This window comes from Psammomys obesus, unplaced genomic scaffold, assembly GCF_907164565.1.
Source record: "Psammomys obesus unplaced genomic scaffold, mPsaObe1.curated_primary_1811, whole genome shotgun sequence".
Classification (NCBI taxonomy): Eukaryota; Metazoa; Chordata; class Mammalia; order Rodentia; family Muridae; genus Psammomys; species Psammomys obesus.
In genome coordinates this window covers 1,681,451-1,709,175 of record NW_026596091.1, presented here as the reverse complement: position 1 = coordinate 1,709,175, position 27,725 = coordinate 1,681,451, and the positions used below count along the sequence as shown (strand labels likewise).

General features: G+C 43.4%; 1 protein-coding gene across 2 annotated transcripts in view; it reads left to right on the top strand.

The window, feature by feature from the left end:
- Rfx4 (regulatory factor X4) overlaps positions 1 to 27,725 on the top strand; it is a 153,071-nt gene that overhangs the window by 9,504 nt on the left and 115,842 nt on the right. For both annotated transcript variants that reach the window (XM_055627777.1, XM_055627776.1), the window contains exon 2: positions 18,367 to 18,453. In XM_055627777.1, coding sequence (XP_055483752.1) covers positions 18,367 to 18,453 — 87 coding nt within the window. The remainder of the gene's footprint in view (positions 1 to 18,366; positions 18,454 to 27,725) is intronic.

Here is a 27,725-nt window from a genome sequence, read left to right as displayed (position 1 = left end):
CTTTCTTTCTTTCTTTCTTTCTTTCTTTCTTTCTTTCTTTCTTTCTTAAGATGTTTTAATGCTAAGGATGGAACCCAGGACCTCAAGCATGCTAGCCAAGTACTCTACCATTGAGCTCTAGCCCAAGACGCATTGTAATGTCAGAGGAACTCTTTCTTTTCAAAGGGGTTTAGATAGAAGAATAAATTTCATTTTTCACGTCTACACCTTTGCTATAAAAAGGGCACTTTATGGTTTGTGATTTCATCCTTGCATTCCGCAGTCTATAGAGAAGGTAGAAAACACATCATTGTAGAGGCAGCAGCTGCTAACTGGAGCTCAGGTGCTGGCAGGGAGATCTGGGGGTGTTTGGGCGACATGTGCTCTGGACACCTGCTCAAAGCCCCCAGGTTTTCTGGTTCTCATTCTGGAATGAGCCACCTCTGCTCCCCTCATCTTGCTTCTCTGCTCTGCCTCCTCCAGCTTGCAGACCACACTTGTTTAAATGCTAAATCGTTTTATGCTTGGCTTCCAGGAAGCAGTAAGTCTAGTCTTTCTCTCAAAGTTATTTCATCAAGACGAGAAAAGATTGTGTTCTTTTGTCCTTCCTGCAGTATTTGCATGTGTATGATGCATCACTGATAGTGTGCATGCTAGAGAGGCCTGAGGGCCTCAGCTATGCGGTTCTGTCACCACCATACTTCCTGGAGACACAGTTGCTTACAAGCTCCAAAGCCCTCCCATCTCCACTGCACACAGCAATAGGGCAACACATTCAGGGGTGGACACATCTGCCTTTTACATAGACTCTGGGGACTTGAACTCAGATCCTTGTACTTACACAGTAAGTATTCTTACCTTCTGAGCCATTTCCTCACCATGTATGTATCTATACATATTTGTGTATATATAAATATATATGTGTATAGATATATGTGTATCATTTGTTCTGTTTCTGTCTTTGTAATTTGATATTTTTACCCAAATTGTGGTGGTGTTAAAAGCTAAGGAGTCAGACACACACACACACACAGAAAGAGACAGAGAGAGAGGAAATCATAAAAAGCAGAAAAGAATGAAATAGAGCCGTATGCTTTCATCTGAATTTGGCTCAGATTTAAGCAACTAGGACAGCATTAACCTGTGCTAGTAAATTAGGTTGTTTCTATTGTGTTGTGCTTAACAAGAATTTTTTATTTTAAATTTTGTTTATAGATTTAAATTTTTATGCATATGAATACTTTGCCTGCATGTGTGTAAGTATTTGCATCATGTGTGTACCTGGTGGATGGGGCCAGAAGTGGGCATTGGATGCCTGAACTGGAGTTACAGGCAGTTGTGAGCCCTCATGTGGGTGCTGGGAATTGAACCTGGGTCCTCTGTGAGAGCAGCTTATGCTCTTAACTCATGAGCCACTTCCCTAGAGCCAATGGCATGGATTCTTTAAACTGTGTGCCTGGGCTGTAATTTTGTGGTTATTTAACCTTCAATAAAACCTCAAAGTGTGATCTGCCTGTGCACCACCAATAATTATCAAGCAAGAAATCTAGAAACACTGGTTTATGTTGCATTCATATTAATTTAAAGAGACAAGAAAGCTTTGGGGATAGTTTGCAACACAGTGAAGGTTAGTTCGTTCGTTAGTTCGTTCGTTAGTTAGTTAGTCCTGTCTTCTAACCACATAGCTGTGCTGATGGCCAGCATTTTGAAAATGTACCCCGAGCCTGCTGAACAGCAGGTCTTCACTTAATATGGGAAGGGAACTAGCGCTTCATCAGCATTGATGCCTGAGAACATCACAGCGGGAAACGCAGCGCCAGTCCACGAGGTGGCTGGGTACTGCAGCTGACCTTGGGCAAGGTCATTCAGATAAGGAATAATTCGTAACTATTAATTACATCTTCAAGCTAGCATCTAATTCTGAGGCACGAATGCATCTTGTTGAGAAAATTATGTCAATGAATTTGTTTTGCATCTTGCAGATGTGTCTGTAAAATCACTGTGTGTTGTGTTAGAAAGAGGAAGTGTTTCCTTGGATGGTACAATTAATAGAATTTGTAACTTTAAAAGTGATTACTTTTTTGAATACCGTGTTATCTTTTTCAGGACAATTAGTCTAAATGTGGAGTGCTCATGTACTTAGCCTGGTTGTAGTTTATGTGCTGAGCCTAAGTGTTCACAAGGGAGTCAAGTTCCTTCTGGAGTAATTAGGATTTCACATATCTCCAGAATTGGACACATGTTACACATTCAAACAATGATGGAATGATTGATTAAATATTTCCCCAAGTTTATGGTGCAGTGTTCAGTTCTGCAGGCAGTAATATCGACCAATGGATTCTCAGTCTGTAGGTTTGACCCTTTTGTGGGTCAAATGACCTTTTCATAGGGGTCACCTAAGACTATCAGAAAACACAGATAATTACATTACAATTTATAACAGCAGCAAAATTACAATTATGAAGAAGCAATGAAATAATTTTGCGATTGAGGTCACCATAACATGAGGAACTGTATAAAAGGGTCACAGCATTAGGAAGGTTGAAAACCACTGGCCTAGGCTGAAGGAAGAATTAGAGTGTTTGCATAAAGTTCTTTGAAAAAAAAAAGAAGAAAGAAAAAGAAAAGAAAGCAAGCAAAGAAAATCATATAATTTCATGTCCTTAGGTGACGAGTATTTGGGGTAAATGTTCTGTTTTTTAAGAGTTTTGTCTATTTACTTGTCGACTCTTGTCAAACAGAAAATAAAAAGCACAAAAGTTTCTCCATAAGGCATGATTTGGCAGCATAGAACAAACATACATCTGGCTGGGAAAGCTCTGGGAGTTTGCAAGGAAGGAATTCAGAGGGCTGGGAGCCTTCAGTTAGAACCCCCAAGCCAGAAGAATGCAAGGGTGGTTTCTGGAGGACTGAGTGGCTGCTGTGAGAGGGTCTTTCATCCTGTTGAACTTCCATTTTCAACTCAGTAGGCAGAGTTTGTGAAGCTGCTGTTGTTTAGGAAGGGGACCTTTCTACAAATGCCAGGCTTTTATAGAAGAAGGGGGCAGGGGAGGAGAAGGAGGAGGGAAGGAGGAGAAGGTAGGAAGGAAGAAAGGAAGGGAGGGAGGAGAGAGGGAGGGAGGAAGGAAGGAAGGAAGGAAGGAAGGAAGGAAGGAAGGAAGGAACGAAGGAAGGAAGGAAGGAAGGAAGAAAAGCCTTTCCTCTAACCAAGGTTCTGTTTGAAACTCTAAAAACTTTGCTGTGATTGAAGAAATGGTTGCTGTGCCTCCCTGGGGTCCATTGGGTCCCAGACTGCAGGACATTCTCTTGTCCCTGGCTGTCCTGCAGATACAGAGGAGGGGTCACTGTGTAAGGAGAGTGCCAGCTGCATGTACCCAGGAAGCCCTGGCAGCATGTGCAGCACTTGCAGCAGAGAGCTCAGGCCAGGTGGCAGGCTTGGTTTGAGACATCCTGTGGGTTCTAGTCAAAGTTCCTGGCACTGAGATTCCTAAAAAGAAAGGATGTCTCTGTGTGACGTATATAGACCTCTATATAGATACAAAGGAAGGACATATGAAAGGAGGAAGGGAGAAGGAAATGGAGGTGAGGGAGGAAAGCAGGGTGGGAGAGAGGGAGGAGGAGAGGCAAGAAGGCAACTAGGTTGAGCCATTTTGGCAACTGATTGCAAAGTGACTAGATATTTTCAAAATTGTCAGTTTCCTCTTCTTTGAGTGAGCCTCTTTTTGAAATTAGATAGTGCATCAAAATTTTTTTCCAACACTATGCCAATACCCTATTTATGCACAACACCTTACTTAGTGATCTCATGAAACTCATGGCATTATTTATGCCCATTTCACAGATGAGGAGGCTGAGAATCAGAGGATCTAGGTAACACACCTAGGCCTAACCACCACTGTCCAGACAGTATCTTAACATATTTTCCCAATTCCAAAGGCAGGCTGCAACCTTCACCTACTAATACCTATAAATGGCTATAAATGGAAGGAAGATGTTGATGTGCACATTATAGCTCTCATACTTAAATGTAGAGTCTTTGAAGATCAAGTTCTGGTGGAAGAAAGTAGCTCAAGCTGCAATTCTTTGGGGTATGCTGTCATGGGGTCCTGCCTGCTCATGGACGCTATGACCTGGTGCTGGCCACAACCATTTGGCTAAGGATGCTCGCAAGAGGTCCTTCCTGCTGGAGCACCTTCATATATATATATATATATATATATATATATATATATATATGTATGTGTGTGTGTGTGTGTGTGTGTGTGTGTGTGTGTGTGTGTGTGTGTATGAGAGAGAGCCTTGCATTCAGATCATTCTGGGAGCTTCTGAGCTCAACCCAACACTCACTGCTGGGTCACGGCTCCTCACCTGCATTGGTGAATTTGACACCATTTAGGGTGTCATAGTTATTTACGTTAGAGGAGCGTTCACATGGAAAAGGTTCCGTAGAAAACACCTTGCTGTTAAAGTATACTTTAAGTGTGTAATCACAGAACAGGCATGGCTGACTCTGAGTACCTTAGAGTGGTGGCACTGGTTTCATCAGGAAAGAATGAGTGGGCTACTGAAGTATCTGTTTTACAGGAGATTGTGAGAATAGCTGAAGGAATGCCTGAAAGAACCCTCACAGGACTTGGCACACTGTCAATGATTACTAAATAGTGTCATTCACTTTTCCCTGGTAGTCCTATGGTGATTTCCAAGACATTCCCTCATGCTGCCCCAGGACCAGATAGAAGCGAACAAAAGTTTTAAAGTCTATTTTTTGTTTTCTTACTGTGTTTGGTCTTTGGTGATGTTACCCGGTATATCTGTGACCTGCACAAGCCATCGTTACCATTTGACACTCGGTAAAACTGAGGTTCAAAGGGCTTCATTCACATGTCAACTTACATGGCCAGTTAGTGTCCGAAAGTTGTGACATCAATGTGTTTTTTTTAAAGATTTGTTTATTAATTATGTGTGTGTTTGCCTGTATGAGTTTGTTTATAACTTGCATGCAAGATCCTGCAGAGACTGGAAGACGATTTTGATATCTTGGAACTGGAATCACAGGCCATTGTAAGCCATCCATCCTATGTGCAGGGAACTGAACCCTGGTTCTCTGGAGAAGCAGCCACAGAGGTCTAAAGAGAGGGTCCTTGCCTTGTAGGCACTGACCTGAAACATCTTCCCTCTACCCTCATGCCTTCCCCAGGGCTCGCTACTACCTGTGCTGAGGGAGGCCAAGGCCCAGGAAATTCAGTAATTTGCCTGTGGCCACAAAGATTCTCTCATCAATTGTAAGGGAAGGGTTAGCATTGGTGTTTTCCTGGTATGGGAGGCTGTGCTCTTTTCAGAATAGCAAGAGATCCAAGGACCCAACAGGGAAATGACAGCAAGGGATCAAAGAGGGTACCTCAGCTGGACACTCCATGAAGATCATGAGAGTGAAGCACTTTCTATGCCTTGTTTTACCTAATTTTTCCCACTCACACTCCAGGAGGTCTTTTTGCATATGAGGCCTATTTTGCAGATGAAGATGTTGTCGGGTGTCTTAGCCAGGTGACAGAATGAGAAAGTCAGACTTGAACCTAGTGGTTTGGCTTCACAGTCCTCACTCTTAACTGCTACATTCTCTCTCTCTCTCTCTCTCTCTCTCTCTCTCTCTCTTTCTCTCTCACACATGTACACACATACACAAAGAGAAGGAAAGGAGGAAGGAAACAAGAAGGAGGGAGGGAAAGAGGAAAAGAGAAAGGAAATGAGCAAGAAAGGGGCAGCTGTCTTTAAACACTGGGAATTGTAACGGTGATTCCATTGTTTTGTTCTAGAACTTGCTCAGAGCCTTGGCTGTGCAAAGGCTGTTGTGCAAAGCACCCGCTCTGCAGTTGTTCTCTTAACTCACAAGATATAGGCAGATCAGCGTTTTACAGGAGGGGACACCAAGGTTTAGGAAACCTAAACCAAAGTTTAGGGAAGTTCATTTCTCTTCAGTCCTTCAACCAGGTATGAAGTAGAAAGACTGGAGTCCTACCAACTCTTAGTCTTCTGCTAGGGTGGGGGGTGTCTGCAGAAATGACACAGCAGAAAGAAAAGATCCAGGCACTCATGGTAGACATGAACTTTGAGTGTACACTAGGAACCAGTGACCCAGGGATGGATATGAAGAATAGAGCCTTAAAGCCTAGCACTCAGGGGACACAGACAGGCAGATCTCTACCTGTTCGAGACCAACCTGGTCTACAGAGAGAGTTCCAGGACAACTAGGGTTACACAGAAAAGCCTTGTCTCCAAAGAACAAACAACAACCACAGCAGCAACAAAACCATGGCATCCATAGTAGATGAGCAGGAAAGAAGGAAGCATTTTGCCCAGGAGAGGGTTCTGTTTGTTGATGGCCTGTCTACTTGGGGCCTATGGCCTGGGTTTCAGGGCAATGAGTATCACCTAAGAGGGATGGAGAAGAAATTTAGACTTATTTTAAAAGAAAAGCACTCAAAGAATGCCAAGAGTCTGATAATCCTCTCTATGAGTTTTAGCAAGGTTAAATCACAGATACTGGAATGTTTTAAATCTCGTGGTGTTGGGTGGTGGTAGATATTCCTCCAGAAAAGAGGCTAAAAGAATCGATACAGAAATAATACAGGCTAAATCTGTGGTTGTTTAACCCTCATGCGACCCTCTGTTTATAAAGTAGAGCTTTGTCTTGACATTGAACCTACCCCAACAGGAGGTGGAATCTTTCTGTGATCTGGTCTCTGGGCATTTTTGTGGGTTAGTAACTGAACAAATATCCCTGGTGCATCTTGGGAAACGAAGATTTCCTGATTAATTCTTGCACCACACAAATAATGACCTTACTGAATCTCTCTGCCTGCTTTAGAGTTTTATACAGAGATTTCCTGAAATAGAAGAAAACATCATGCCTGGCCACTGTTTGGTTAGCAAGGGCCAGGTTCAAATCCCACTGAGGGGCATACTGGTCATGTGACTATGGGCATGGCAATGCTGGGATGATGTGTTGGTAAAGAGTTATACCCAGAGTCCACATCCCAGCAGACTATTCTCAGCGCCACTTGGAGTTCCCTGTATTTGACTGCCATAACGATGGGACTTTAAACAGGCAATTTTAAAACAGGTTTTTAAAAAGAAACAGGTTCTTTTCTTTTCTTATCTAGCCCTTCCTTCCTTTCTCACCACATCTGTCCTGGTGCAGCAGCCCTGTGAGGCTTCATATGGCAGAGGATAGTTAAGAATGACCTAACACAAAATTGTAAACATGAAACATTATGAATTTTTTTCAGTTTTATTTGGGAGGATAAGAAGCAGTCGCACAGCTGTGGAGACCCTGTCTTAGAGGTTGGACATGCACAGTAGATTAGTGCAGTTGGCTCTGCTGTGGGGACAGTGAAGTCTCAGTTTGCTTAAAGTAAAGCTTCTCAGCATCGAAAGTGCCTGTGTCACCCTACTCCATGGCTCCCCTTCCTCCTGGTCTCCTCTCTTAAGGTGGCATTTAGGCATTGTGAGATGTCCCCAAGCACTCTGTCTTTCTCCCTCTCTTCTAAAAAAACGTTGAAAGCTCCTTAGCAAGCAGTGATTCCAGAGCCAGGCATGGGTGTGTGCAGGCCACACAGCATCTTAGACTGCCTGACAGAGGCTCTGCACCTCTGTGAGTGTGAGCACCTGAATGAGTGTGAGCAGTGGCTGCCCGTTAACTTGTAAAATTATATTTTATTGTGTGTGTGTGCACGTATGTTTGTATGCATGTCAAGTTTGACATATAGAGGTCCAAGGACAAATTTCTTTTTCTTTCTTTTACTGAAAAGATTCTTTTTTCATATACTATATCCTAATTACAGTTTCTTCTCCCTCTATTCCTCCAAGTTCCTCCCCACCTCTCCTTCCATCCAGATCTGCTCCTTCTCTGTCTCTCATTAGAAAAAGAACAGATTTCTAAGAGATAAAAGTAAAATATAATAAGATAAAACAAAAGTTATTGCATTGAAGTTGAACCATATAAAAGAGAGAGAGAGAAAGAAAAGAGCCCAAGAGAAGGCACAAGAATCAGAGAACCACTTGATCACACACTCAGGAATCCTATAAAACACTAAACTGTACGCTATACTAAATATGCTGAGGATGGTGCAGACCCGTGCAGACCCGTGCAGACCCTTACACGCTGCCTTGGTCTCTGTGAGTTCATATGAGCTTTGCTCCTGTTGATTTAGAGGGCCTCATTTTCTTGGTGTCCTCCATCCTCTCTGGATCTTACACTGTTTCTGCCTCCTCTTCCATGGGGTTCTCTGAGCTCTGAGAAGAGGGATTTGATGGAGAAGAGGGATCCCATGTAGGGATGAGTGTGCCAAGGTTTCCCACTCTCTGCATATTGTCTGGCTGTGGGTCTCTGTGTTTGTTCCCATCTGCTGCAGAAGAAAGCTTCTCTGATGAGGGCTAACCAAGTAGTGTCAGATATGGGCTCCATTTCTTGGGGTAGACCATAAGTAAAATCAGATATTGGTTAGTTACCCCCACAGGTTTGTGTCATGTCACTGCTGTACTAGCATATTTTACAGCAGGATAGATTGTAGATCAAAGGTTTTGTGGCTTGGTCAGTGTTTACATTTCTCTTTTGGTGGCCTGCAGAGTACCTTACCACTCTAAAGATGCTAGAATGTAGGGGTGAAGGCTCTGTGTAGTCACCAACTCTACCTCTCCATGGTCAGTGAGCTGTGTAGGTGTTGTCTTCAGCAGTGGGCTTTGCCTTCAGTTTGGAGAAAGCAACGCATTGTCTAGGCTATAGCCTAGATTATTTAGGGATTCCCATGGAACCCCTTTAGCCAATAACCCAATTAGATTTAACCCAATACCAGTACTAGAAGCTTCACTTGGTGACAAGAGATGGCCAGTTAGGACTCTGTCTCCCCTGTTTTTCTGTGATTTCATTTAGAACACCTATATTTTTTAGGAAGTTTCTACTGCATTAGTTTTTTTTAATAATTTATTTTAATGTTATTTTTACATGCATTAGAGTGAAGGTGTCAGATCCCTTGGAATTGGGGTATAGACAGTTGTGAGCTGCCATGTGGGTGCTGGGAATTGAACCCGGGTCCTTTGGAAGAGTAGACAGTGCTCTTAACCACTGAGCCATCTCTCCAGCCCCACATTAGGTTTTCATACTACCCTTCAAGTGCCCTTTAATTTTACCTGTGTCTTCCTGTATTTCGTCCCTTAACCCTTTCTCCTCTCCCCACTCATTTCTCATTTCAGCTCCACCAATTTCTCCATAGTTATCTGTTCTATTTCCCTTTTCTAATGTGACTTACCTGTACCTGCTAGTCCTTACTCTATACCCTACCCCTATGGTTCTACAGCTGTAGCTTGGTTATCATTTACTTGACAGCTAACATCCATATATATGTGAATATATACCATATCTGTCTTTCTGGCTCTGGGTTACTTCAGGATGATTTTTCTAGTTCCATCAACTTGCTTGCAACTTTCATAATGTCATTTTATTTAACAGCTGAGTAATATTCCATTGTGTAAATGCATCACATTTTCTTTATCCATTCTTATAGTGAGAGACAACTAGGTTGTTTCCAATTTCTGGCTATTTTGAATAGAACAGCAAATGAACGCAGGTGTCTTTGTTTTAGGATGAAATATCCTTAGGATATATAGCCAAGAGTTGTATAGCTGGATCTTGAGGTAGATAGATTCCCATTTTCCTGAGGAATGGTCATGTTCATTTCCAGAGTGGCTATTCCAGCTTACACTCCCACCAGCAATAGATAAGTGTTCCCCTTACTCCATATCAGAGAACAACTTTCAAGAGTTAGTTCTCAGCTGGACATGATTGTGCTCTCCTGTAACACCAGCACTCAGGCAGGCAGATCACTATGTGTTTGAGGCCAGCCTGGTCTACAAAATGGACAGCCAAGGCTAAACAGAGAAACCCTGTCTCAGGAAAAAAAAAATGTTCTCTCCATCATGTGAGTCCCAGGGATTGAATCAGGGTCCTCAGGCTTTGCAGCAAGTATCTTTCTCAATGACCCGACCTGGACCTGTCAACTTCTTGAGTATGTTGTTCTTCTGCCTGCTTCTCTGTGGCCCAACCTGTTCATTTTTTTTGAGTATTGCTCGTCTTCAGGGACTTTGCCCATGATGTTCCTTCTGCCAGGGACCCTTCCCTTCCTTCCTCTTTTCTGTGTTCATTCCTCTTCCCTGTCTTACCTGTGTCTAGTTTGCCAACCCCTTGGCTGTTGCTTTAGTATCACTTCCTCTAAGAAGATTCTAGACTCCCAAAATAGGGCAGAGTTTTTTTGTCCCCTGTGGCACAAGGGAGTTACATATTTTATTGTGTGAGCTAAAAAAGTGCAATCTTCCATAAAGATATTGTGTCTGTCCTGCATGGCTAACACCAGGCACATGATACTCTATAGAGAGCTGGCAGGTAAATAATGGGGTAGATGAATATAAATTCCTTCATAGGCCCCCCTTTTGGAGCCTGTGCAGTTCAATTCATCCACAGAAAAGCTGCAGAAAGGGCTTAGATGGCTCCTTGGAACATTGGGATAGATGTGAAGTTCTACCCTGGGCCACCACGTCCCCAGATGCCAGCCCTTTCTTCCAGCCTCCTCCTTCCCCATCACAATGGCTTCTGGATCCTCCTCACTCTCCAAGCCTACTCCTGTGTTGGACCTCTACCCTCCAATGTCACCTTCTCAGACCAGCAGTTAGTGTCCCTGAAACAGTACCCCAGGCCTTCCTTAGCCTTCTCTGTGGCTCTTGCTCACCACACCTACTGCCCTGAAGTCAACTGATTTGTCTGTTCAGGTCTGTCTCCACTGTAGGACACAGGACCTCTGAGGCAGGACTTTATTGGCCTTGTTCCTCACTATATCTGTAGCCTAGCACAGAGTAGGTACAACATCCATGTTTGGTGAACATGGGAAAGAATAAAGGCTAACAAGGGGTGGGGCTGTCTTTGTGGTACAACCCCTTCCTGGATGGAACCCAGGGGCCCCTGGGCTAGGGCCTGTGGCGTTGCCATGGTAACCACTGACCTCAGGAGCCCTTTGGAGAGGCCACAGCTGCTGCCTCCTAGAGTCCAGATTCTTCTGTGTGTCCTCGCCAATGTGGAGCCAGGAACGAGAGAGGAGGGACTGGGAGAGAATGATCAAGAGGAAAGCATGCCCTGGTGCTGGAAGTGACAGACACAGGCCATGGCAACACCATTCCACCGGTAATGACCTGGGGTCTGGGGGAGGGACCTGAATACAGGTCCTCCTTGGCAGTCATCCGTGTGGCATATCAACCCTTTTATGTAGTATTTCCACAGTTGTGGGTTCCTAAAATAAACTCCAGCACAGTGTCCTGAAAGACTGCTCATACAGACAGCATGAATAACACCTTCTATTAAAAACCTGGTGACACTTTCTGTCAGGCAGCTTTTTCCTCAGGTATTGCATAAGACATTCTTCTTGTCACCAGTTCTTCAGAAGCAGAGCTCTGAGCTTCCCATGAATGCTCCCACAGCCAGCCCTTGCTGCTTCCTAGCTGCCTGCACACTTCCCAGGCTGGGGAGCCAAGTCTTCGCAAGCTGCTCCCACGGCACTCCCACACACATGTCCTACCAAGTACGTGGGTCATGCGTTGGCGACCTTTTCACCTTTCTCAGAACCTACCTGGCCTTTCACTACTCTGTGCCCTCATCCCTGACCATAGCCCTCTGGCCTAGAATACCTCACTTTCCTTCTTTGTCTGACCAGTGCTGAATCCTTGAAGGACCAGCCAAACTCAGCCAGGCCGAGATGGAAATTGAACTGCAGCCGTAGCATCTCTCTATAGGCCTTGCTTCCTTGCCATGTGTCATCGATTGCAATGCTAGCTTCAGAGTTAGACACAGTTCAGCTCAGCCACCACCCACCGGAGCTTCCTTAACTGGATTCTCCCTGTCTGTCTGCCTTTTCTTCCAGCAAGTCAGAGCCAGTGGACTCTCTGCCTTGGTTTCTGAGGCATGCGACACAGGGTAACTGGCATGTGAACACTTAGTCACTGCTGCATTTCACACCCGCCACTGACTATCTGGTCTCATCGCTCAGCAGTGAGCTCCTGGGTTTTCGGAGATGGTGCCTTTCCTATTTTCCAATGGCCCATGAGACCAAATGGGTTGTGTTTTGCCATTACTATTTTAGGTCATCTTTGGAGCACCCAGGGAGTCAAGAAGCCAGGACTGACTCCCAACACCACCCAGCTGGGGAGTGGCAGGGCTGGTACTTGAACTCAAGCCCCCTAACTCTAAACCTTACAGTCCACCAAGACCACTTCTGCCTTCTCTCTTACCTTGTATGGACTGGATCACCTTCAATGCCATGTCAGCCACCTGAACCTCAAAAGATCAACATGATCTGCCTCGTTCTAACTTCTTGAAAGGCTCGTTTCCACACCGACTTCATCTCTGCCTCAGTCCCTCATCTCCCAAGGTCTTGATGATGGAGGATCTCCCTGTCTCTTATTCCAGTTACCGTTTTTTGTTTGTTTGTTTGTTTTTGTTTTTTTTTATTGTTGGTGGTGGTTTGTTGTTTGTTGTTTGTTTTCATTAGACATCTCTGCCAACAGGTTAGCCAACTATTAGCTCTTAGGGAAAAGATATTGAACACATTTGTTGTTTAGTAAGATTATTATATTTTAAGGATGAAGCAAATAAATTCCAGAAAATGAATAAATAGGCCTAGAGGCCCAAAGCCACTCGAGATAACGCAGGTTTGGGTTGAATAACTTCAGTTAGAATTACAAGAGAGGCAAGTGGCAGTTATTCGTAAAATGAACGAGTAGGTAGGACAATCTCAGGTTCCCACGAGCATGCTCCGAAAGCTTTCATTGATGTTTGGTTTTTGAGAGTCATGTTAATCAGCCCTCTAGTATATTGACATGTGTTTGTGAGGCAGTTTAAGCTTGGGGTGCCTGGAACATGCTGCCTCCCAGATGTGGAAACTTCCTGTCTCTTCCACAGCCTCCTAGGAAACACAATACTATATATGGCTCCGCTCAGTCTCATCGTATGAAATGGAGAAAGAGTATGGAAATCAGGGTTTCCCAGTCTTTGAACCAAAGTGGAGAGGCATGAAGGTCCTGGGAAGTGAGACTCATGGACAGGTACAGTTGCATCCTTGTTTCAGCTGTGAGCCCAGCTGTGTGGTGCAGTCCTGGAGCCTGTACTCACAGACATCCTCATATCCTTTGCAGCAAGAAGCCATCAAGTGTGAGTGGCGAGCTCCTTCTGCTCCTTCTGTACTGGAATAGTGCCAGTGTGGCCATGCTGGTCACAGCTGGCTCCACTTTATAATTTTCACATCAAGTTCCCATAGCTATAAATAGAAATATCAGGACATGGGGAAAACATTGTTCTGAGGTTTAATTTAGACCTATGTATGACAATGCCACTTGCCACATGGTAGGAGCTTCATGGTGGGGGAGGGGCATGGCCAGTACTGTTTGCCCACTGTGTGCAGTATCTCTTGGGCATAGCAAACAGTGAGGTTCAAGGTGGGAAAGCGGAAGCTTGGAATGGTGGTACAGGCCTGGAATCCAGCAGATAGGAGGCAGGATGTAACCTGGGCTACATCATGAGACCTTGTCCAAAAAGGGGGAGGGAGATAGGTCAGCAGTTAAGAGCACTTATGCTCTTGCAGAGGACCTGGGTTTGGTTCCCAACACCTACGTGGTGGCTCACAACCATCAGTAACTCTAGTTTTATGGATATAACTTCCGAGAGCCCCAGGCACACATGTAATACATATACATACGTGCAGGCAAAGCACTGACATATGTCAAATAAATTTGAAGATCTTTTTTTTCTTAAGATGGAGAACAGAAATTAGAGGATTTTCAGGGATTCAGGAGGTAACATCTGCCTTGCTTTTACATAGTCACAGAGGGTAGAAGCCAGTCTTATCTGTGTTTTTGTCACACATAGCATCTCTCCAGCACAGCTTCTTACATCAAAAAGGCACAAAAGGGATGTTTGTTGAATTTTGCCTTTCTTAAGTTGGGAAAAAAAAGCCTTTGATGTGCTGTGCTTTTCATAGCCTACACGATGAAGAAGATTAGGGAATCCTGCAGCTGTGTGGACAGATCTACTTATATGCTACACATTCTTTGACCTCTTATGGCAGTAATGTTTCATGTACTGAGGCGAGGCTGTGCACTGTATGCTTGATTTTAATGGAGAGTCCAAAGAAAGAACCAAATGGACTCCATTCCTGAAATGCTTGAGCTCCGAGCCTGCCATGCGAGACAAAGGCTGGCAAAGAAATAGGCAAGCAGATTTATCAAAAATTGTGAAAACTTTTAGCAAAAGTTCAGACACAGATTAGGTTTTGCTTGAGGTTACATCACTGGCCTGTTGTCTGGATGCCATATAGGATGCAGGAGAAAAGGGGCTGAGCTCACACTTGGAGCATCAAAGTTACGACCTTTGGGTGCTGGTCCTTTACTAGCTGGGTCACTGTGGCCAATCATCTAACTTTTAGCTTTCTTATCTCAAAGTGTTTTGTTCCTCCCTCTCCCTGATCCCTCTTTCATTCTCCTCCTTTCTCTCTGGGGATGGAGGGTGGATGTGTGTGCCAGAGGTTCCTCACTTTTTTTTTTTTTTTTTTGAGGCAGGGTTTCTCTATGTAGCCCTGGCTGCCCTGGAACTTGCTCTGTAGACCAGGCTATCCTTGACCTCAGAGATCTGCCTGCCTCAGCCTCCTGAGTGTTAGGATTAAAGAAGTGCATGACCACTGCCTGGCCCCGCCTTAATTTGTGAGATACTGTCTCTCATTAAATCTGGAGCTCACCAATTGGCTAGACTGGCTCTCCTCTGAGCCCCAGGGGTCTTTCTTGGTGTCCCTATGACTGGGATGGTAAACATGCAGTCATGGGTTTTGGGATCTGAACTCAGGGCCTTGTGCTTTTCTAGAAGAGCATTCCACCTACACAGCTGTGTCCCCAGCCCTGAAGCATCCTCTTAACAGTTCCTAGTTCATAGGGTTCTCAGATGATCCTTATGTCAGTTTGAATAGTGTGGAGCACATAAGTGGTCAACACAGGCTGGCCTTTGTTACTGAATCCTGTTAGCAACAAGGTAGATGAGTACAGAGCCTCACACATGTCATTCTGATTGAGAATGACAACCTCCGAACTGTCCCATCCACCCAGTCTGGACTGCAAGGCTTTTGGAAGCATGGGCACTCCAAGCCTTCACCCTGCAGTCTGGAACTATTGAGTTGACTGCCAGATGTTCACAAAGACATTGATTGGCTAGAAGGTATTTAGAAACCTGGATGACAACAAAGCAGGAGAAATTTCTTCCAAGAAATAGCTGAAACAAGGAGGAACCTTTGACCAGAAAAATGGAGACACAACGATTGTTTTCCTGTCTCTTCTTGGTATCAGAGACTGGTCTTATTTGGGTGTTGCCAGGGACAGAATGGAGAGCAGCCTGGCTATACACACAGGGTGCCTTGGGGTCAGAGGGATCTGTGGGTGTGCAACGGCAGACAGATTCGATTACTTGATGACATGTTGCTTCTCTTCTTTTCAAGGCCCTTTTTACTGTCCCCTGTTCTTGGGCTGTACTTGAATTCCTCTCTGGTACTGGAACTGAGCCACAGCATGCAGGAACAGGAGAGGAAAATGTTTGCCTTACTTGTGACATCCTGGCCAGGGGCTGGTGTGGAGTACAAGTGCCTCCTCTTCTAGAATGTGGACAAGTTTTCCAGAACACCCCTTACTGCAGGGGTTCTCATGGCTGAGCCAGGCCTTGCCAAGGTTATCAGACTGACTTAGGTTCAGTTCAATAAGTGGCAGAAAGAATTTCCCATGATTCATAGTTCCATGAAAGAGAGAAGGATATGTGTGTATGTGTGTGTGTGTTTGTGTGTGCGTGCATTCGTGCACGCAAGCGCCCATGCACGTGCGAGTAGTCAGGTGTGTGTCCTTACCTGAGGATCAGGGACTAGCCCAGAACAACAGACCGCCCACATTCTCTCTGTGTGAATGAAACAGTCACCTGTGTGTGGATGCAGATATGTGTGGCATTCCTACAGAGACCAGAGAACATCTTCAAGTGGCATGCCTCAGGAACTGTCCACTTAGTTTTTGAAACAGGGTATCTTGCTGTCTTGAAGGTCACGTAGTAAATGAGGCTTGCTGGTCATCAAGCCACTGAGATCTGCTGTCTCTGCCAGGATTATAAAGCATGTGCCACGTAGCTGGACTCAGGTTTTAGTGCTTGCCTTTCTGAGCTATTTTCCCAGCTCCACATGCTGCTTGTGGTGATGTGGTTTGGTGGAGACAGATGCCATCATTGTCAGCCACGGATGCTGCCAGGGAACTGTGTCGGGGTAGAAGGAGTGAGGACATCACAGTGGCAACATTCTGGACAAAGCTGGAAAGGGTTCTGGATACCCGTTTGCTTTGGGATGTAATATGATAACAAACACCCACCTTACTCACCCCAGCTTTGGAAAGTTATAAGCTGCTGGCTTCCTGTGCCTTTGAGCTTTGTGGTCCGTGGTTTCAGCTTCTGAGCTCCTCCAGTTTGCCTGGAAACACCAGATTTCCATATCCTCTTAACAAGCTGGCTTTTGTTCCTCTCCTTGGATATCTTCCCCTACTTGTTTATAATTTTGGAAACAGCTTTTTAAAAAGAGCAGTTTTTGAGACATCACTATAAAACAGAACAGAATCCAACACATCTCCCTGCTGCTTGCTCTCACTTTGTTCTCACTTGGTGAAGCATGCTCACCTTCCCGACGTCTTTATGCAGCTTTTAACCTACACTACTCACTAAAGACTCTCCACCAGCTTTTGGCAGTCCAAGGATTCATGTTGTTGAGCCTCCCTCTAAGCCCCAGCTGCTTTCTAGGAAAAATAAAGATTAAAAACCTTTGCTTCTGAGAGTAGTTTTGAAGACCAAATAAGTTACCATAGAAAGGACCAGGCTAAATAAGATTGGAGATATAAGCCCCCATATTATCAGGGTAATGAGAGCCAGGGGTGGTGGTGAGTACCTGCAATCCTACCGTGAGATGCTGAGGCAGGAGGATCACCAGCATGAGTGACATAGTGACTTCAGGGACAAAATGGGCTACATTTCGAGATTTTCTCAAGTGACTGGAAAAGAAGGCAAAGAGAGCAGCAAGAGACTAAAACTGCATGACCAAGAGTGTGGCCAGTCCTCGCCTAGAGCCACATATGCCACATTAGATAAAATCACACTGTAAAGAATACAGAATTTGTTGGGAAACTTGTTTAGGGAGACAAGGCTCAAAAACAGTCAATGACACATAGTATAATTATAATTATAATAAACAGCCGATAGCACAGCTTGGCACAAGCTTGATTATTAAGAAACATGCAAACACAAAGGCCTGAAGATTGCTTTGGAAGCAGGTATCAGAAGGGTGACATACTGTGAGTTCCTGTGAGGAAGTGACTTACTTTGAGAATCCTGAAGTACTTGGTGGGCTTTGAGGTGAGAACATTCACATATTCTTCTGAACTCTGTTCAGCTGTTTGCAGTTTTCTCCCTTCATCTAATTGTTGTTATGAAAGAAATGGAGCTAAGGGAATGCAAACGTGGCATCGTGCTCAAACTCTTCCCTCTGGTTTCACTTGCATTGGACTATGTTGTTATGTTCAAAGGAGGTAATTGATGTGTGTAGCTGATGTTGTTGAATGAATGATAGGATGAGCAAGGAGATGTTCTAAAAAATGGAATAAGCATTATGCTATATTAAAAAACATACTCTTAACTAACTTTTGAAATTAGATAGAAAACCACAGTCCTTTAGAGTTTAAAGGTGCTACATAGATTCTCTGGTACTTTTGATTTCTCCTCTCACTGTGCTTGGGGGAATCACCTGAAAAAAAATGAGGTGACTGCCAGGTTCTCTGCCCTCTTCCACTTGAGCCAAAGTCCATTGGGTTTCATTTTTATTTGAAGAAAAGATATTCCTACTGACAGATAACTTTGCAAGGCATCACCAGTAATTCAGCTGATCAAACTATTTTGCAAACTACATCTCAAGAATGTATCTCATATGTAAAGAAAGATTATCCTTAGCAGGTAGTTCTGGGCTTCAAATGTTCCAGAAGTAGTAGATTTTAACCAAGAAATCTTCACGTGGGTCTGCAAATGGTGGTGTTGCCTCTAAGCTACCTGAAAGACTTTCACCAGCAATGGCGCACACTGAGCTATAGGGATGGTCCACTTCTGGGCCAAGCTGACCTGTAGGAAAGTTCATGGTCATGTACAACTAATGTATTGGTGATGTTCCTGTCTCCTACAAATAGCAGCTCTGTGATCAATTGATTGATTGATTGATTTAACTTACTTTTTTTTTTCTTCTGTAGAGAGCTGGATTGAAAGATGTCTCAATGAAAGTGAGAACAAACGCTATTCCAGCCACACATCTCTGGGGAATGTGTCTAATGATGAAAGTAAGTGCTTGACTCTCATTCCTCTATGACATCCCTGACCAGGCTTTCTCCTGGACCTCAACTAGGAACTGGAGTTATTGGCAGAATGTACATTCCCGTGTTTATATCTTTCCTTGTGTTCCTGAGTGCCTTATAGTTCAGGACTTGTATCAGGGGGAGCACTTCTGATTTTCTAGGCAAGGGTAGAGCACCCTGATCGAGGCCCTCTCTAAGGAGGAATGTGCTACAGAAAGAGTGGATTCCAAGGGGGCATAGAAATCTGGGCCAGCACAAGGCCTTGTGTGCTGCTGAAGCACTTGTCTTTCACCGTGGCTCTAGCCTGGTTCCACGCAGATCCCGTCAGAGTGGTGCTGCAGCTGTGCACATGCAGACCCCAAGGGGAAAGCCCTTTCTGTGCCCACTGTTAGTGCAGCTGTTAGAGGCTCACTGCTTTAGAACGACAAATAAACGCCCTTGCTGTTGGAAAGCAGAGCTTTCTCCTGGACCTCAACTAGGAACTGGAGTTATTGGCAGAATGTACATTCCCGTGTTTATATCTTTCCTTGTGTTCCTGAGTGCCTTATAGTTCAGGACTTGTATGTTCACCATTGGCACTAAAAGAGGGTGCAGCTCACTCTATCACCCCTGCAGATTAAGAAGTATCTTTTTTCCTTCGGGTGGGATGCCATCTTAGCTCAGTTTTCTGCAAGTCTAAGCTGGGACCACCCACCACCAGGCCCTAGCACATTCCTTAAACTTGTGCTGTTTATTATATTGAGAAAATTTTCTTCTATTCCTAATTCTCTGAGTGGGTTGGTTCATTTTTTTTATCATAAGCTATTTAATTTCATCAAGAGTTTTCTTCTTTGTCAATTAATATTATCATGATTTTTTTCTCTTTCTTATGTAATGTGGTATATTAATTACATTGATCTTTATCATCTTTGCATTCAAGTAATTATTCCAGCTTGGTCATTGAAGAGTACCCTGTTTTCTGCATTTTTCATATGCTATGTATTCTATTTGCTAGTATTTCATTGAGTGTATTTTCCATCAGTAATCACAAGAGATGCTGGTCTGTGGCTTTCTTTTTCTTGTAGTGTTTCTGTCTGGCCTTGGTACCACGTTGTGGATGGTTTTGACTTTGGCAGTGTGCCTTCCCCTTCCATTTTTTACGGGTTTTAAGAAGATTGGTGCTCTGAACATCCATGTGTCTTTAAGTGGATTCAGGCACTCATTTCTGCTGGCGTTGTCACAGGACAAATGTACATTTCAGCTTTAGTAGATAGAGCCATGCAGTTTTCTAAAGTAGCTGAGCTGATGTAGGCATCCAGGCGTGGTGGAGTATCTTACCATATGCTTTCTGTTCTGCAGCCTGCTCATGTCTTCTGAGTGTTTTAAAAATAGTGTTGTCTTCTCTTGAATGATATATGAGTTGTTCCCACACCTTTTGGGAGTGGGGGTTCACCAGGTAAAATTTACATCAATATCTTCTCTCCATTCATGGCTTGCCTATTCACTCTGTGCGTGAGCACATGTGTGTACATGTCTGTGCATGTCTGCATGCACATATTTGTAGGTGTACATGTATATGCACAGAAGCTAGAAGTCAACATCTGGTGATCTGAAGGAGCTGTCCACCTTGTTTTTTGAGACAGGGTCTCTCATTGGCTTAGCACTTGCCCGAGTAGGCTAGGCAGGCTGGCCAGCAAGCCCCAGAGAGTGTCCTCTCTCTACCTCTCCAGCACTGGGATTAAAAGCACCCTCTTCACCCTTGGCTTTTCACATGGGTTCTGGGACTCAAACTTGTCGTCATGCTTGTAAAACAAGCACTTTATTTCTTTATTAGATGAGTCTTCTCTCTGGTCTCCCTTTCGTTTTCTCAACATTAATTTTGGATGAATTAAAGTTCCTAGTTGTTGATTTTTCTTTAGCATTTATTTTGTATGTAAGTAGTCAGGGGTAGGTCATGCATGTTATGGCACACACATGGAGGCCTGAGGACAACTTGCGAGAGTTAATTTACTCCTTCACCATGTGGGTCCTAGGGATGGAAAGCAGATCATCAGGCTTGGCAGTAAGTGCCTTAACCCACTGAACCATCTCTACAGCTTCCAAAAGTTCTGAAGTGTAACAAAGTCCAATCTACAAGGGTTTCTCCCTTACAGTTACTGTTTTCTGAGTTGAGAAAATTTGCTTGTAAATGCAACTTTTATTTGTCTGATTTAAATGTAGTCTTGGATGCTTACTGTTCCTCTCTGCTAACCTAGGCTTGGCTCTGGAAGTTTCTAGCCTCCATACAATCTAATCAACCTCTGAGACTTACTGCTGAATAAGCTTACCCTTTTTCTTTCTTTCTTTCCTTTTTTTTTGGGGGGGGGAGTGTTTTGTTTTTTGAAACAGGATTTCTCTGTGTTAACAGCCCTGGCTGTCCTGGAACTCACTCTGTAGACCTTGAAGTCACAGAGACCCACCTGCCTCTGTGTCCCAAGCACTGGGAATAAAGACTGTGTGCCACTACACCCAGCTAACTTTACCCTTTCTTGCTCACTGTTTCAACTCAGTTGTGTGGCTCAAACTCCTCAAGCTGACTGATTTAATCTGGCTTCTCTCCTTTTTCACTGAATTGCTCTGATTGGTCTCATACTAACTCTAGCAATCAGTTCTAATCTTCAGGCTCCTTCTCATTCTCAGGCTCATTTTGTCTTCACTTGTGTCTAGTTGTTCTCTCTTCAACTTCTCTCTGTAAAACTCTTTCGGCAAAAACTGCCTCTGAATTCCATGAATTGAACTGCCACACACTTAAATTCACTGCATTGGCTCTCAACTCATTAACTCAACCGAACTGCCTGAACAGCATTGACTAGAACTCAAAGATCTGTAAGCCTCTGTCTCCTGGTCCTGGGATTAAAGACGTTTACCATCAGGCCTGGATTTAAGCTTTTCTTTACCTGAAACTTGCTTTATCCCAGGCTGGCCTTGAACTCAGATTTCTGCTTACCTCTGTCTCCTGGATTTAAAGGCATGTTTGCATTCCAACCGACTCATACAGACCTAGAAGGTTTTTAGATGTGATCTCTTGCCAGAGCAGCCATGTTCGGAATTAAATTCCTCTACATTTGCTTACTCATTTGCTTAGTCATGAAGATTTGTTGTTATCTATAGACTTTCATTGTTTTACCTTTACACAAGCTGCTACCCATCTGGAAGTTTTGCATGTCATTGTAAAGATGTCGAAGTTCTTTCTTTTATTAGTAATTTTCAATAAACAGGTCCATTTCTGGAAAAGATCTTCCTGTGCCCACTGACAAGGTTCCTTTGTCAGGAATTGAAGGTCATGTGTGCTGGGGTCCACATCTGCTGTCATAGTCTGCACTATTGGTCTCACTGTTTTTCTTGTGCTGACACCACTGCACCTTCATAGGCCTGAAGGTGTCTGCTAACAAAGACTTCACATTTCCCTTTGATCTTTTTGGGGGACAGTGTCTCACTGCTTAGGCAAGGATGGCCTGGAACTCAGTGTGTAGCCCAGGCTGGTCTCAGACCTCCGATCCTCTTGTATCTGCCTCTCCAGCAAAAGATTACCCATAAGTGCCACCATACCTCAATTTATTTTCGTCTTTAAGATTATTTTGGGTTATTTACATTCTTACAAATCCATATATGCTCTAGAATAGCTGCTAATTTTTAACATGTAGGAAAAACCTACAAAGATTTTTTTTTTAAATAGGATTTTATTAACTCTCTTAAAAAGTTGGAAGGTGAGACATTGACGAGATGGGCTCATTTGTTGCTTTCAAATCAGGCTGCTTACAACCGCCTGAAACCGAAGCTCCAGAGAATCTGATGGCCCTCCTGTATTCCTCGGGCACTGGCCCATGTAGACACACATGGAGGCATACACACATACACATAAAATAAAAATAAGTAAATATATTTCTTAAAAATCTGGGAAGACCATCTGGGTGGTGGTTCATGCCTTTAATCTCAGCATTCAGGAGGCAGAGGCAGGCAGACTTTTGTGAGTTCAAGGCCAGCCTGGTCTACAGAGTGAGCTGGAGGACAGCCAGCACCACACACAGGGAAACCCTGCCCTGAAAACAGGCAACAACATTTTTTTTTTGAAAACCAACCTTTCAAGAATCTTGAATTTTTAATCTATATGTACCATATTTGATCTCTATATTTATATCATTTTAATTTTCCCAGAAGTTTTATATGTATTTCAATGCAGAGGCTTTTCTTATCTTACTTTAGATTCATTTCCAGGCGACCAATGTTTTTTAGTGTTAATGTAAATAATGATATTTTTCTAGTCAGTTCTCACTAGCACACCAGAGTGTAATTGTTTTGTCAGGTACAAATAATTGCTTTATAAAATTTCTTTTGGGGTTGTTCAAGACCAAACCTAAGGTCCTATGCATGCTAGGTAAGTTCTCTACTGATGAGCCCTGCGTTTTTGATTCAGAGGCTTGCTGTGTACTCCACAAGGAGCTGAAGCTTTTCATCCTCTTGCTCCCTCTTCCTTAGTCATGGATTGAGTGAATATACTGTTATGCCTGACCACATCATCTGAAAATCCTATGAATGTCACACCACCCAAGGATAACAACAGCTTTTCTTTCTCTTTTATTATCTCCCCACTTTAGAAAAGCTTATGCTACTACATTTATCTATTTATTATTTACTTATGTGTGTATGTGAAATGGCTCTAGTGCTACACAGGGGGAATGTGAAGGCCAACTTTTGGCTCTCTCTTCCCACCATGTGAGTCTTGAGAGCTGAACATGGGTTGTCAAGCTTGGAAGCGAGGGCCTCTTTTGCTGAATCATCTCACCAGCTCAATTTGTATGTGTTTTTTTGTTTCTCTCTTTTTTTTTTTTTTTCTGTGCCTTCGAGCACTAGCTGGGACCCTTAGAGTGGTACTGAGTTGAGGAGGTGAGCGAGAATACTCTGTCTCGCTCCCAGTCTAACCCATAGGAGTTTTTAGTGAGCCACTACTAAGAGAATTCCTTGTGTGTGGAGTTGTTTATCTTCTCTGTCAGACTGAGAAAACCCCTTCTTTTCCTAGTCACCAAGGTATGGAATTTCATTCAAATACTTTTTTTGCATGGATTGCTCTAATCACATCTCTCTTCTTTTTCTGTTAACATTGAGAATTGTGTTGATTATCGAGTCTTTGCCTTCCTTGAATCAACCACGCTTAGTCAGAAGCATTTGCTTTTTGAGTATACCGACTACTGCTCCAGAGTGATCTGACCTCTATGCCGATGACATTTATTGGTCTGTGATTGTCAGTACTTGTAATTATGGGTTTCCTCATCGGGTTTCTCTGTGCAACTTGTGGAGGTCTCATAAAGAGGTATGAAGCTTCTGTTTCTCCATCTGTTTTGGAAAGCTTGTAAGAAAATGGCTTCCTTCTTAACTATTTGGAAGAATTTGACATGAAAGAAGTCTTCTGTGTTTTTCTTTGAAGGAAGGTGTTTAATGTCAGATTAAATATTTTAAGTGGGTATACAATTATTCACATATTTTTATTAATTTTAACAAATTCTTATTTTTAAGAAATGTATATTGTTTATATCTTAACATTTATACTATGTACTAGCTAGTTTTATGTCAGCTTGACACAAGTTAGAGTTATCTGAGAAGAGGGAACCATGGCTGAGAAAATGCTTCCAGAAGGTTGGCCTGTAGGCAAATCTGTAGGATATTTTTGTAATTAGTGATTGTGTGGGAAGGTCCAACCCATTGTGGGTGATTCAATCCCCAGGAATAAGAAAGTAGGCTGTGTAAGCCGTGAGGAGTAAGTCAGTAAGCCCTGTTCTTTCAAGGCTTCTTTCTGTCTTCTTTCTTCTACCTTTAGGTTCTTGCCCTGGCCTCCCTCAGTAATGGACATATAAGCTGTAAAGTGATAAGAACCCTTTCTTCCCCTAGTTGCTTTTGGTCATGGTGTGTGTCCCAATAGAAACCCTGACAAATAGGGTACCTAGCCAAACTCTCCCTCTATGATCTATCTTTTTACCCCTCCTTTCTGTTGCATTTATTTCTACTCTCACATTTATTATTTATTTCTTTTCTCCTTTGAATTTAATTTGTTGACTTTCTCTAGTTTGGGGGTAGGTAATTGATTTTCAGTCTTTTATAAGATATACATTTAAAGTTATCAATTTTCCTCTAAGCACAGTTGAGCTGTAAGCCATAGTTTTCCCTTTCTTTCCTCTTCTCTCCTCTCCTTCTTTCTTTCTCTCTACTAGGGGCAGAACTGGGGCTTCATGGGTGGTAGGCAAATGCTCTGCCACTGAGCTGCATTTTGGGTTCTGTATCTTGTGTCACCCTTTCATTGTCACAGGTAATCTGTTTTCAGTTTTCTGTCATGGCTTTCTGTCTGACCTGTGGCTTGTTCACAGGTCCACAGCTTCCTTTCCAAACCGTTGGCCATGGCTGAGTTGCCATGCTGTTCCGGATTCCACTTTAGCTCCACTGTATCACAGAACACCTTCTGTTTAATGTCAATGTTTGAAATGTTCAGGACTCACTTTCTGTGCTAGCACAGGCTTTATTTTGGCAAATGCCGCCGGACGGAGGGTCCTTTGGCTGTCAGTCAAGTGAGGCTGCACAGCCATTTTGTTCAAACGCGCCACGTCCATGAAGATACACCCTCATCTTTGGCTGTTTTTTTGGTTCTGAGACAAGTGCACTCACATCTCCAGCTGGTTGTGATAGTTTCCAATTATCCTCTTAGTTTTGTTAGTTTTTAATTTAAAAATATCAATTTATTGAGAAATTTAGGGTTGTTATAACCTCTTATTAATGACCATCATTATCATCATCAAACATTTCTACCTTATTACCACTAATATACTTTGCCTTGAAGTTTTGTCACATTGACATTGGCTTCTTTCTGGGTTGTTATGGTGTATTTTTTCATATTTGTGTGTGTGTGTGTGTGTGTGTGTGTGTGTTTCTAATTTCACTAAATTTAGTAGCAAGGCTTTTGGTATCATTTGTTTGGTGCTGGGATGGAACCCAGGATCACACCACTGGTTACTACTCACGCAGCCCATGTGGTAAGGTGGTTTTGTCCTGTGTCATGCCAGGTAGAGTCAACCTGCGGGCTTCATGTGTGCCAGGCAAGCCCTCTGCCACCAAGCTGCCATAGTGCTGCTTGTGGCTGTCTAGTTGGCTGTATGTGTTTCCCTACAACTTTAAAAACTGTCATTTGATGATCTTCACCTTTAGTGAAGATTTACTCAGAGGTTTGTCAGTGGTATTATCAACATACTTAGTGTTTTCATTTTCTTTATTTCTTTTAAATTTGAACCATTATTCCTTTATTATTTATTCCTTATTCTTTATACCTTACTCCTTTATTATTTCTTTTTAGTTTTTTTTTTTCAGGGGGGCATGGTTTATGGAATGCTTATTTAAATTGATGCTTTTTCAAAGCAGACATTCTTTTAGAGAGAAAAAACTGGTCTCAGGAGTTGGCTTGGAGGTTAACGTGCTTGGTGGCACAGATGAAGGACCTTATTTTGACCCCCAACACCTGTGTCAAGAGTGGTGTGGCCAAGGCATCTACGACCTCAATGTTGTGGGCCAGAGACAGAAGTACCCCTGGAGTGCCCTTACCAGCCAGCCCAGCCAATGAGTGGGCTCCAGACTCAGCAAGACATCCTGTGGCAGAAAATAAGTGGAGAGAGTTGAGTGTCAGTCTCTGGCTGCACTCATTTGCACACACGTGCACACACACACACACACACACACACACACACACACACACACACTAACAGAGTAGAAATTTTGAGGACTGCAATTCCCTTATTATGTCTGCCTTGAATTGCTCCTTTCTATGTCATGCCCAGCAGGAGAGCACTGTGAGGTCAGCCCACTGACCCCATCTGACCTCCCAAGCCCTTACTTGAGTGTGCTTTTGGCCGAGACATGCCAGATACCCTAAGAGAGCTGATCATTGCTCTTTTAAGTGGTTATATTTATTTTTGTTGATTTGAATATTTAGCCCCCCAACTCTTTTTTTTTTTTTCTGTCAGTTCTCGGGATCGTGAAGAGATCATTTTCCTGACTCTTGCAGTGCAGTTTAGTGCAGTACATGCCATGTCAGGAGTCGTCACTGGCCTGTATTTCTGAAGGCTATTTCTGCGGGGTGTAAGAATCTAGGTTGGTGAGGGATTTGGACTTTTTTGGTTTTCTTGTCAATGCGTTAAAGATGACATTTCAATTATCTTCTAAATACAACAAAAAATATCTCTTGGGTGTAAGTCTGCAGAGTAATCATCATTTCTTTGAATGCAGTGTGCTGTTTTCTTGCTGCTGTCAATTTTATTTTTCTGGCCTTCTGTTTTCAGTGGTATAACAGTGGTGCCACACATAGGACTGGATTGTATTTCTTCCTCATGGGGAATAGAGTTTCTCTGGTCTATAGGTGGCCATTAGATGTGTGTCCTTCTTAGTCCTTGTCTTTCAGATCTATTTTCTGCCCTTCGCTACTTCCTCTTTAGTCTGGAATCCAGCCCATTAAAATGCGAGCTATTGCTGCACATCTCCTGCTGCTTCTCTTTGGCTCTGGTTAGTAAATCTTTCTTCCAGCACTTCCCTTGCTTGTCCGTTCACAGCTGCCATGCTGGGCGTGGTGTGTTTGTTTGTTTGTTTGTTTGTTTGTTTTTGTGGTTTTTTTTTTTTTTTTGAGACAGGGCTTCTCTATGTAGCCTTGGCTGTCATGGACTCACTTTCTAGAGCAAGCAGGCCTCGAACTCACAATGATCTACCTGCCTCTGCCTCCCGGAGTGCTGGGATTACAGGTGTGCACCACTGTGCCTGGCTGCTGGGCATATTTTTAAACATGGGTTCTGAGGATCAAACTCAGATCCCTGTGCTTGTAAGCAAGCACCTCACCAGTTGAGCTGTCTCCCCAGGCCCTCAACTGTCATTTTCTATCAGGTGTAGTCTACTGCAAAAGATGATAAACGAGTAAAAGGCAGAAAACCATGAGCTGGGTTTTGAGTTATATTGCTCTAAGCAGAGAGGCTAAAAAAGCGTAGGAAACAGGCCAGGGAATGTGAGCCTCAGTACCCACAATGCATAGCTTCATGTCAACTTGACACAGCTATAGCAATCAGACAGGAGTGAGCCTCAGTTAAGAAGATGCCTCCAGAAGATTGGGCTGTAGGCAGGAAAGCTCGATGAAGAGCTTTCTCTTCTCTTCTCTTCTCTTCTCTTCTCTTCTCTTCTCTTCTCTTCTCTTCTCTTCTCTTCTCTTCTCTTCTCTTCTCTTC